Here is a 12912-nt window from a genome sequence, read left to right as displayed (position 1 = left end):
TGGGTTTTTGTGCAGTATTTTTGTCTTGAAAAAGATGATTCCTAAAACAGGTCTTGATAAAGAGAGGTTTCCTTTAATTCTGAGTCGCTTATTTTTGGGTCAATGCGTAAATAGTAAAAACCTTACATTGTATTGTTTTTATTATGATATTGAACACAACATTGAAGCCCAAGTCGTAGCTGCTCATTGCTGGGAATTTGCTTACTTAGCATTGCATCTACTGCAGTTATTCTCCTGTTACCTCCGCCGGGAGGTATATCTAATCGGTGGGGTTTGTTTATTGTCTGAAATGGGATAACGAACATGTGACCCGGATCATCTCTGCTACGTTACCTTAAGTTTAAAGGGGAACTGCACTTTAAAAAAAAATGTTGCCTATCGTTCACAATCATTATAAAAGACATGACGATGGATGGATTTTTTAAAATGCATTCTAAATATTAAATACATTTGATCAAAAAAGTCCGCTTACAATGGAGCCTATGGGAGCCGTTCAATTCTGCCTATATAGCCCCTAAAAACATCCAAACACCTCCATTAGGGTTGTATATACATTATGTAAATTATATGTAATGTAGTAACAGGCACATTTATAATTACATTGAATATTTACATAGTTTGATCATTTTAAGCATACATGGCGCATTCATTTCAAAAACGCATCACGTTTGCTTTTTTTTTTTCTTCATCACTGATTTCTGCTCACTGCAGACTTTATGAGAGCCAACAAACATAATGAAATATCACCTTCTGTACAAGGTCTGCTGTCATGAGGGTGCCGACTGCTAGGATGTTCATATATTCCCAATTAGATAAAAAATGTCTCATAATCCTGGGGTGTGGGGGGGACAAGCGATATTCGTGTCATCCTCGCCAGTTCCAGGTACGAAACTTCTGTCAAAGTGTCCCAACTTGTCGGATTATATTCTCAGCCATCTATTTTTCAGGTGAGAGGCATGATTTATAATCTACAATACATTTACTGGGAGCAGGGAAACGAGGAAGCAGCTGATCAGTTGATGTAAACATCGACACACAGGAAGTGATCACGGTGCCGCTCTAAATAGTTTGTCTGCGTTAGCGTTCATAATAATCACTAATACTTCGTTAATATTCAAATTACAAAATGTAAAAGGAGTATTGTTGGCGCTTTTTGAAAGGTTTTTTATTGGATTTTATGGGCAAAATAGTGGAGCTTCCAATGACACCGCTGCAAGCAGACTTTTATTTACGTTTATTCTATAATTATGCATTTTTAAAAAATCCATTCGGCAGCCATTCTCCTCGTGACTGTGTGGGTTCTCTCCGGGAACTCCGGCTTCCTCCCACCTCCAAAGACATGCACCTGGGGATAGATTGATTGGCAGCACTAAATTGGCCCTAGTGTGTGAATGTGTTGGCCCTGTGATGAGGTGGCGACTTGTCCAAAGTGTAAACCGCCTTCCGCCCGAATGCAGCTGAGATAGGCTCCAGAACCCCCCTGCTATCCCGAGAGGGACAAGTGGTAGAAAATGGATGGAGGGATGGATCATGTCTTTCATAATAATTGTGAACGATAGACAAAATTCCAAAAAAAGTGCAGTTCCCCTTTAAGTTACAAGGCTGAACCTCTTTGTGTGTGTATGCTACAAGCCCCACCTCCACCCACAGTGACAAATAGAGTGGGTACTGACAAAAGGGTTCCCTCTGTTCTTCTCTTTTTACCTCCGCCAGGTGGTATATGTAATCGCTGGGGCTTGTTTGTTTGTCCGTTTGTTAGTTCATTAACAACATTCCTCAAAAGGTTTTTTTATGAAAGGTTCAGAAAATGTCCGATATGGGATAATGCTAGCGGTCTCGCTTGCACCCACACTGACAAATAGAGTGGATGCTGACAAGAGGGTTCACTCTTGTTTATTCAATCAGTGAACCTTCTTGCACAACATGCAAACTTGCACGACACGGCCATTATGAGGTTATGTATTCAAAGTTAGCGAAGTTCTGTGAAGTAAGTCTTGCGAGGTACATGACGTCATGCATGACACTAGGTCAAACTCTTCGACTTTAGAGCCATAGTTTACTGTATCGAAACGTTAGTACAGTACTTATGTTTATGGAGCTAAACATGGAGAGTTGGATACTTGAGCTGTTTGTTGTGAGTCTGTTGGAGGTCTTTTAAAAAGGAGAAAGGCAGCAATAGTGTATACACAGAAGGATTGGGGCCAGCAGATGTTCTCCTTGCACTCCATCTATCAGAGAGACTGACAGCCATTAAAAACAGTGTGTGAGTACTCGGCCTAATAGAACCAAATATTTCCAAGAAGGGTTTCTTTGGTCTTATATAAGTTATATTTTACATGACACCTTTCATGTATCATTTTCACTCATGTCAAGGTTTTTAGCCTGGAATCCTTCTGCAATTTAACACTAAGGATCAGTTCTTCTTGGTGGTGTCAATAGAAGTAACGTATCATATAACATGTATGGAATCCCGGGTGGTTGTTTAACGCAAGGCTTGCTTTAACGCATCACAGAGACCAAGTGCAGCACGTGTTTTATGATCTCGTAAACGAGCAGTGATGTTGTGAAACGTGTGTCTGTGTGCTTGGGGGGGATGGTGGATGGGCGTCTCTAGTGTCTGATAGGGATTTATCTATGATCCTACAACCCACCCCCTTTGTCTGGACGGTGGAGTGCTCCCATGAGAGCCGTGGTGGACACACAGGAATCCTCAGTCCAGATTTCCAGAGATTCTCCCACATCCTTTACACAAGAGTCTGGCTGTCGCACATAAATACTTCACTTGCAGTCTGTAACATTTACACATTACGATGACAAGACTAGATTTTCACTGGTAATCAGTCTTCAGAATAACTACTATTATTATATATTTATTAACCAAAGGTACAGTAACACAATCCAGTGAAATGATTCAACAGAGCTGCCGTCTTATTCAACAGAGCTGCCGTCCTGCAAGAACTAACAAACACAGCTGAGCTAATGCTGCTTTGTCTGGCTCTCTCGTCGACATCACACGTGACTTGGCTACAGGCACCGCCTTTTAAGGCACACACTCTGCTTTCATGAAACGTCTTGCTGCTGCATAGATTTTTATTTTTATTTTTAAAGTAACACAATAATTACTTTCCCTAGTAATTAATTGCATTCATTAAAGAGTCATTATGTTACTAATTCTATTACTTTTTTTGGCAAAATAGTGCGTAATTACTTTTTTAAAGTAATTTTCCAAGCACATCTCATAATAAACCACTGTTCTGCAAGATAAACTCTAATGGAATATTATTTTTTTGAACTGATTAAAACCATTTTTGGGAAGGGGATAACAATTATTCTGAATGTAATACATTATTTTCATTTATATGAGGAATAAAGGTTGTCCAAGTCAGAGTCTAACAATTTATACATGCATGTCAAAAGGTGGCACCAAATGAGTCAAACCTTTTATTTCCTGTGACACACACACTCACACACGCACACACACACACACACACACACACACACACACACACACACACACACACACACACACACACACACACACACACACACACACACACACACACACACACACACACACACACACACACACACACACACACACACACACACACACACACACACACACACACACCTACCAGTGACCTGGCAAAATGCAATGGCAGCTCAAAAAAAGTTGTTCAAAGATTTGGCAAGTTTGCGGACAACAAAGACGAGTTATGATGCAAATTTTAAGATAATGGTTACCAATGGAGCAGAATTATAAAACAACTGTTGAGCAGATAAAACCTATGATTTAACAGATAATACTGTCAAAAAAAATATTTTGTCTTGGATCATCGCATATTTGACTAAATGTGGAATCATTTTATTAGTAGGGATATTTTTATTGGTTCTGAAATATGCAATTCTGGAAAAACGAACGAAACCACTGCATCGCTTGAGCATTATAGCTCAAGCGAAATATTGTATACTATTTTGATTAGTGCTGCCAAATGATTTTTTTTTTTGACATAATTAATCACATTCCCAGGGCATTCAATTGATCGCAACAGGACTGTTCAGTTTGTTTCAAAAGACATTTTGTCTCTCATCCAAGTAGGCTTTATCAGTTCATGTTTTTAATGTAGGTTTAGATTTTTCAGATCTGGTCTTTCAATTAGATTGGTCAGATATAGTCAGATACAGATTCATTATTTGGCAGCACTAATCAAAATAGTGTACAATGTGACATCATTTTAAATAATTTATAAAAACTTTTGTTTGTTAACATGATGCAAGGCATCAAGTAAGTGTCAAACATGACATAAACGATGTTAGCAGGCCTCTATTGCCTCCACATGTCATAGTCCAACATCAGTTAATGTGAATAAGAGATGTTTTTTGCATGCAATTGATTAAAATATGTCCTCTGCTATTGTTTTTAAACACAGACACACATGGCAGTAATAAAAAACTATGTACTGTATGTAAGGGTGTAACTATAAATATTTGCTGACAAATCAGACAATACAGACCACAAATGTTATGTGTAATTTCATATTATTTTAACAAGCATTATATTGTGTTTTCTTTTCCTTGCAGATTTTTATCAACAATGAGTGGCAGGACTCAGTGAGTGGGAAGGTCTTTCAAACGTATAACCCAGCAACTGGAGAGCAGATCTGCGACATCCAGGAGGCAGACAAGGCAAAAATGACTCTCCATACTCATATACATTTTTCTGCTATTAATGTACTTTGTTGACTATGATTGAATTCAATTTAAAACTTGAAGCAGGTCATGAACACTTTTGCAATATTTAAGGTGAAATGTGTAATCAGTGTCATCTATCACATCAGGCTGATGTCGATAAGGCGGTGAAAGCGGCTCGACTGGCCTTTTCATTAGGTTCTGTGTGGCGAAAGATGGACGCATCCGAGAGGGGCAGACTGCTCTCCAAGCTGGCTGATCTAGTGGAGAGAGACAGCATCTTTCTGGCGGTAAGAGGCCAAGCAAGTTTTGTCCTTTCTATCTAAAGAAAATGTGCTGTTCCTCACGGACATACCAGATTGAAACTAAAGAATACCCATTATTATTTTATCCCCCTGTCAGTTTATCTTTATTATGTTTTTCTTGCTATTTAATGTACTTTTTGACAAGCATTTTGACTAAAACTTCTGTGTCCAGCAAAAGCAAATAAAATGCCTATGCCCAGTAGGGAAACATATAACTGTAACTTAGCGGCTGTTTTTACAATTTTGTATTATCTTTGGGTCACATTTCACCCAGGGGTGAGTGCAAAGACTGGAACAGTATGGAATTATATGTGAAGAACATAAGGTTGTACTGTACAACATATTTCATTTCATACAATGCCCCCCTCCTCTCTTCAGACTATTGAGTCAGTAAACAGTGGGAAGCCTTTTCTGCCTACTCTGTTTGTGGACCTTCAAGGAACTATCAAGACATTGAGATACTTTGCTGGATATGCAGACAAGATCCATGGCACTTCAATTCCGATGGGTAAGAAGAACTGCACAACAAAAACGGCATTAAATATTGGTCATAACCAATATCCAGTAGTGAGTTTGAATTAAATATCGACCGATATGTTTTTTTTCAGGGTCGATACCTAGCTAAACATGAATAGTATACCTCAAGGCTTTTAAGTTATTGTTTTTTTAGCGTTATTTTTTAGGAAATGTCGGACCAGTCGGACATAATGTTTTATGCAGCACTAATGCTGTGGTTAATTTAGCACCAAAAACAACAGAGGATATTACAAACACCTTTATTAGGTGCATCTAAGATGAGTATCAACATTTACATTGAAAAATATGAGAAATCTCATGGGAAAATTGGTAAAAAATATAAGATTTTTCTTTATCATAATAACTTACCAGCTAATCAATTTTATAGCAGTTTATGGATTGAATACATTGTAAAGTTTCCTCTTGAGGAACCCTGACATATTGGTTGGTTGGTTGGCTGGTAGGTTGAAGTTTTTTTTCGAACATTTATATGGTTTCAATATGATAGATCACATATTTTACATATTTTCATTTAGTCTTTTACAAGTCTGAAAAAAAGAAGCAAAGCTTATTTGTTCCTACCCCTTTGTCACTTCATAGCAATTACCACACATGTTCACTTCCTGTTCTCAATTTGTACTAAAACTTACATCGATGATTTCTAAATTGTATGATTAATATTAAATATATGATTTCTGAATATGGCAAACATTTAAATAAAACACATTCTGGGATCCTCCTTGTATCTTATAGGTGAGATATTTTTCAAACTGTTAGAGAAATGAGCTGCTGCCTGCTCTTCTTTACCTCTTATATAAGTGTTATATTTTGTCAATTTACACAAAGTGTGGATTTTTGGCAAGTTTTATATTTTTCTATCATCCTCATGTCCATCCATCTCTGTCGTGTAGTAATTTGATTGAATCACGGAACATAAGAACTTACTGCCCTCCTTGCACACTGCCAGTGTTGGGGACGGAGGCTTGTCGTGCGATAGCTGCAGTAGCGCAAACACACAAAAGGAATGCCAGGAAAGAAGGACAAAAACTGAAATTCCTGGCCAAAAAAATGGCAGTTTTGACAAGAGGAGACGTGCTTTTGGTGATCAGCACTCCAGGGAGAGAAAGAGAGGGAGGGTGTGTGCGGCCGTCTGAGCACAGCAGCGCAGCTTGACAGAAAGGAGCACTGGTTATTGCTACTAACTTACTCTCTACTTATCACACTTTGTTAGTTTTTTAATACTTAATACTGGTAGCATACATGTATACAGTATATTGTATCTTCTGATGCATTTCTGTTGCAGTGGTAAGAAATAAATACATTTGGCTGATACCGATAAAGGAAGGCCAAACGTCAAAATGCCCAATATCGGTGCGGATAATTGGTTGATCCCTAGTTTCAATCTTGACTATGTGGAGTTTGAATATTCTCCCAGTGCTTACTTGGGTTTGCTTTGGTCCACAGTCCAAAACATGCATCTTTAAATTGTCCATAGATGTGAGTGGTTGTTTGTCTATATGTGCTCTGTGATGGACTGGGGATTAGGAATAGGCTCTAGCTCACCTGCATGTCTCAGTGGTAGAAAATGAATGAATGTTTTTTAATCTCGGTGAAGAAATGAAACGTTTGAAAAGTTTACTGACTCCAACTGGGATTGATTAAAGGGATTGACTATCATGACCAATAGAGCATACACACCTGTCACTTCCTGTCAATGAGAAAGGACGCAAAGAAAAAAAGCTCCGCTTCTGCTACCGGAGTTTTTGTTAAGTCTGAAAATTTTGACCACTGATTTGCGATCACAGCCACAGGAGAGTCACCTGGCATCTTCGATCTGATTTTGGTCAGTTGAGAGGCACTGGTACGCTGAAATAAGGCGAGTGGAAGAGCCATTAGCCTCAAGCCAAAGGCGCCTCCCGCAGTTCAAAGCGGTTGCCTAACAACCAAAAGCTACGGCGAGTTTACAGCTGTTTTAAAGTGATCCCGACGTCGCAGAGTGATATAAGTTGACAGGCTGACACCTCAAATTGATCTCTGAACGGCGCAAGGTATGAAATTGTTGAAAAAACAAGTTAAAAGTGCCGCAAGTCGCTAAAGAAGTAACTGCCCTTAAGACATAAGAGGCACTGACGTCTGCGACTACCGCGATGCCAAAAGTTAAAGGATTGACTGGAAAGACTGATTTGAAGCTGGGCACAGGACATGATGAGAATCAAGAAGGGATACTACAAAAACAATTCCAGGAATTTAAAGAAGAAATGATAGAAAAATGGGAAGAAATGATGGATGGATGGAAAGAGGATATGAAAGAAATGAAAGAAGAAATGAAAGAAATGAAAAAAGAGAACAACTCCAGAAATAAAGAAGCCACTGAAATGAGCAAACAAATGAAGATCCTTCAAGAAGACAACAACATGCTGAGGAACATCATAGATGAAATGGATCAGGATAAACGAATGAATGATATCATTGTGACAGGGCACCGAATTAAACCAAGATCCTATGCGAAAGCTGTGAATAATGAAGGTGAACCAGATGAAATGGATACGGTCTCAGCAGAACAGCAAGTGGTCAACTTTCTGCAATCAAAAGAAATTGAAATTGACATTAATACCATCGAAACATGCATCCCACTGAACGGAAGAAACAACAACGCCACTCCTGTCGTGCTCGTGAAACTCGTAAACAGAAAATCTAAAATGGCATTGCTGAGACAGGGAAAGAAGCTGAAGGGAACAAATGTGTACATGAATGAGCATCTCACAAAACGTAATGCTGGAATCGCCAAGAAAGCACGCAACTTGAGAAGGCAGGGAAAAATCCAGGGAACTTGGAGCGCCAACTGTAACATCTACATCAAGCTGAATGGAAGTCCAGAAGCAAGAGTTATTGTTGTCCATGACATCAAGGACCTGGACAATTTTTAAAGTTTACACAGCTACCACAACAACGATGATAATGGACTCTGACAGAAAACAAACACCCAGCATCGACACTACTATGTTCCAAGGGACGACTAAACAAGAGGACCTAGATTCAGGATTGCATCCACCTACACTTATAGAGATTATTGAAACAGCATCAAAGATTGTTGAACAAGAAAATATGGAACTAAAAAATTTCTGTAACAAAGATCACAAAAACCAGGATTTGGAAAATGATATAGATCCAGATACAAATTTTTTCTCCCACATCAGTAATAATTGTTTTTATTATACAGTTGATCAATATAATAGCAACATTGAATGTGATAACAAATTGTCAATTATTCATTTTAATAGTAGAAGCTTGTATGCAAATTACAACAACATTAAGAACTTTTTGGAACACATCAACGAACCCTTCAAAGTGATAGCTGTCACAGAAACATGGATTGATGATAAAAAAGGAATAGATTTTGATCTGGAGGGATATGAACTAAACTACATCAACAGAACCAACAAAAATGGAGGAGGAGTAGCTGTGTACGTGATGAAGAACCTGAACTACAAAGTGGTAAAAAACATGTCATTTGCTATAGATAATATCTTAGAATGTATAACCATTGAAATATGTCAGGAAAAAAGCAAAAACATATTCATCAGTTGTATATATAGATCACCTAAGTCAAGTATAGAAACATTTGAAGAATGGATCAAGGCAACTTACATGGACAATGGTCAAAGAATAATGTTCTTATGTGGTGACTTTAATATTGACTTATTGAACCCCAACAAGCAAAAGTCTATTGATGACTTCATTGATACAATGTACAGCATCAGTCTATATCCTAAAATCACAAAGCCAAGCAGAATCACAGGACACTGTGCCACGCTTATTGATAATATTTTTACCGATGATTTTGATAATAACACTACAAGTGGTCTACTGATAACCGACGTTAGTGATCATCTGCCAGTTTTTACAATATATGATGGAAACTACAAGAAGAACATGGAAGACAAAAGGACATTTCGAAGACTATGCACAGAGAAGAGGATGACTGCCTTCAAAATTGAGCTACAAAAGCAAGATTGGGACAATGTGTATAATGAAAAAGAGGTTGATGAACCATATGAACATTTCTTAAACAAGTTCATAATACTTTATGACAAACATTGTCCATGGACACAACTCAGTAACAAGCAGAGAAAGAATAATCAACCATGGATGACAAAAGGATTAAAAAATGCTTGTAAGAAGAAGAATACACTATATAGAAAATTTATAGCACAAAGAACTATAGAGGCAGAAATTAAGTACAAAAAGTATAAAAACAAGTTAACAGACATACTACGATCATGTAGAAAAGAATATTACAGTGAATTATTGGACAGGAACAAAAATAATATGAGAGCAACATGGGGCATCCTCAATAGCATTATTAAAAATGGAACTAAGAGGGACTACCCTCAATACTTCTTAGATGAAAATAAAAAAAGACAACATAAAGGAAGTAGTAGAAAGCTTCAATAATTATTTTGTAAATATTGGACCAAAATTGGAAGAAAGGATTCCAGACCCAGTTCCAAATGAGGACTATAATGATACCATAGAGCGAAATCCCAACTCCATGTTCCTCATGAATGTGACACAGGAGGAAATAGTTACAATCGCGAAAAAATGTAAATCTAAGACTTCAACTGATTGTAACGGAATTGATATGGAAACGATAAAAAATGTTATTGAAGAGATCTCAGGACCATTAATGTATATTAGTAACCTATCATTTCAAACAGGTACATTTCCAAACAAAATGAAAATAGCTAAAGTTGCACCAATTTATAAGACTGGAGACAAACATCAATTTACAAATTATAAACCTGTTTCTCTACTTCCACAATTTTCTAAAATTATTGAAAAACTGTTCAATAACAGATTAGAAAGTTTCATAAATAAAAATAGAATACTCGAAGACAACCAATATGGATACAGAGCTAATGTTTCAACTTCAATGGCTTTAATTGAAATTACAGAAGAAATTACCAATGCAATAGATAGTAAAAAATGTGCGGCAGCGGTTTTTATGGATCTAACTAAAGCATTTGACACAATTAATCACAATATTTTAATCAAAAAACTAGAACGATATGGCATCAGAGGGTTAGTCTTAAACTGGATAAGAAGTTATCTAACGAACAGGAAACAATACGTGAAGCTAGGCGAACACACATCTACAACGCTAAATATATCCTGTGGTGTACCTCAGGGATCAATACTAGGACCTAAATTATTCAATCTCTATATAAATGACATTTGTAAAGTTACAAAAGATTTAAAGTTAGTATTATTTGCGGATGATACAACAGCGTTTTGTTCAGGAGAAAACACACAGGAGATAATACAAATAATAACAGAAGAAATTAACAAATTAAAAAGATGGTTTGACAAAAACAGACTATCGTTGAATCTTAGTAAAACTAAAATAATGCTATTTGGTAACAGTAGAAGAGAAAGTCAAACACATACACATACAAATAGACGGAATAGAAATTGAAAGAGTAAATGAAACCAAATTTCTAGGTATAATGATTGATGATAAATTGAACTGGAAATCTCACGTAAAAAATATACAACATAAGGTAGCAAGAAACACGTCAATAATGAATAAAGCAAAACATGTTCTAGACCAAAAATCCCTTCATATTCTCTACTGCTCACTAGTGTTACCATATCTGAGCCACTGTGTAGAAATATGGGGAAATAATTACAAAAGTACACTTCATTCATTAACGGTGTTACAAAAAAGATCAGTTAGAATAATACATAATGTTGGATATAGAGAACATACAAACCCTTTATTTATTGAATCAAAAATACTGAAATTCCACGACATAGTGAATTTGCAAACAGCTAAAATTATGCACAAAGCAAACTATAACCTGCTACCCAAGAATATACAACAATTCTTCTCAAAAAAAGAGGAGAAATATAATCTTAGAGAAAAACGTAATTTAAAACATTTGTTTGCACGCACAACACTTAAGACCTTCAGTATATCAGTATGTGGAATCAAATTATGGAATGGATTAAGCAAAGCAATCAAACAATGTACTAATATGATACACTTCAAGAAACTCTTCAAACTTAAAGTGTTTACAAAGTACAAAGAAGAAGAACCATGACAAACATTCTCAATTAATTTCATCCATCCATTCATTCATTCTTAAAGTAATCTTACTTATCTCATCATATGAAATATGACTTACTTCACCGATTATTATTATTAAATTCTTACTATTATTTATTTATTTATTTTTATTGTGATTACTTATGGAGTTTATTGTGAAAAAATTGTGAACAGGAAGTGAACAAAAAGTTTTGCAACTGTTATGTAAAGAAAAGGGGTAGGATTAAATAAGCTCTGCTTCTTCCTACTCCTTTTCGAACATGTTGAAAAGAGAAACTGGAAATTGTGATGTATCATGTTGTAAGCTTGCATGTTCGAAATAAACTCAAACTCAACTCAACTCAACCAAGAGTGTGACAACATATATAAAGGGCGAACTATTGCAATACACTATTTAAATTGGGCGGAAGTCACAGAAGAATAGATGAGAAACATCAGTGCTAGAATGGCGGACTCGAGCTACAAAGTTAATTTAAAAGTGGATTTTGGCTTTTAGAGTGTGGATGGGACAAAGCAGGATAAAGACTTATGCAGTATGTAAGAAGTATTTCATCAAATTACAATTCACGACGGCGACACGACAAACATGCACAGCCAGCCATCTCGTTTACCACACCACCCTGAACTCATGGCCTGTTCCTAGTAAGAGAAATTGTGATTCCCTACCTCCATTGCTTAATATTTATATTTGTTATGTTTCTATTTAATAGATTAACTCTACAATGGAACCTCGATTTACAAACCCCACATTGTGAAACGTTTTGATTCATGAACACTTCGAATAAGAATATGCTTTGGTGTTCGAACCTAATTTCAGTGTACGAACGTTTTATCCACCTATGATGTGCGGCAGCACATCCATTGTGGGTGGGCTGATCCATCTCTGTGCTCATTCAGTCAGCACAGCAGTGTCATTGTTAGCTTCTCTGCTCAGTGCTACTTTGTGTGCTTTTAAAGTGGGTTTAGCCTTTTTACTACAGTTTTCTAGTTTTGCTGGCTCATATGAGTCCAAAGAACGCAATGGACACAAAATGTGTAGTTTGAAACATTCAGGAAATACCCACAGCATTGTCCACACTGCCTTCTCCCAGTACTCAAAACCGAGACTTTTTTTTTTTCCATTTCTAATCATTGTAGTGACCTGGCTGTTTAAGGGGCTGTTTGCAACATTTGCACAGATGTCTAGAGGGCGCTAACTTTCCAATGTATTTTACACAGTATATCCCGCCCTCTTCCGGCTTCTAGGACAAAATGACGTAACTACGTATGTACGTAAAACATGGCAGTTGTTAG

General features: G+C 36.9%; 1 protein-coding gene across 1 annotated transcript in view; it reads left to right on the top strand.

Moving 5' to 3' along the window:
* Positions 1 to 12912, top strand: part of LOC133630048 (retinal dehydrogenase 2-like) — a 55854-nt gene that overhangs the window by 15851 nt on the left and 27091 nt on the right. Inside the window, exons 2-4 of the mRNA XM_062021290.1 lie at positions 4582 to 4686; positions 4839 to 4979; positions 5373 to 5502. Of these exons, the coding sequence (XP_061877274.1) occupies positions 4582 to 4686; positions 4839 to 4979; positions 5373 to 5502 (376 nt within the window). The remainder of the gene's footprint in view (positions 1 to 4581; positions 4687 to 4838; positions 4980 to 5372; positions 5503 to 12912) is intronic.

The sequence above is a fragment of the Entelurus aequoreus genome, linkage group LG02 (genome assembly GCF_033978785.1).
Source record: "Entelurus aequoreus isolate RoL-2023_Sb linkage group LG02, RoL_Eaeq_v1.1, whole genome shotgun sequence".
In the NCBI taxonomy this organism is placed as follows: domain Eukaryota; kingdom Metazoa; phylum Chordata; class Actinopteri; order Syngnathiformes; family Syngnathidae; genus Entelurus; species Entelurus aequoreus.
Note: the sequence above shows the minus strand (reverse complement) of the source record. Positions and strands in the feature narration are given on the sequence as shown.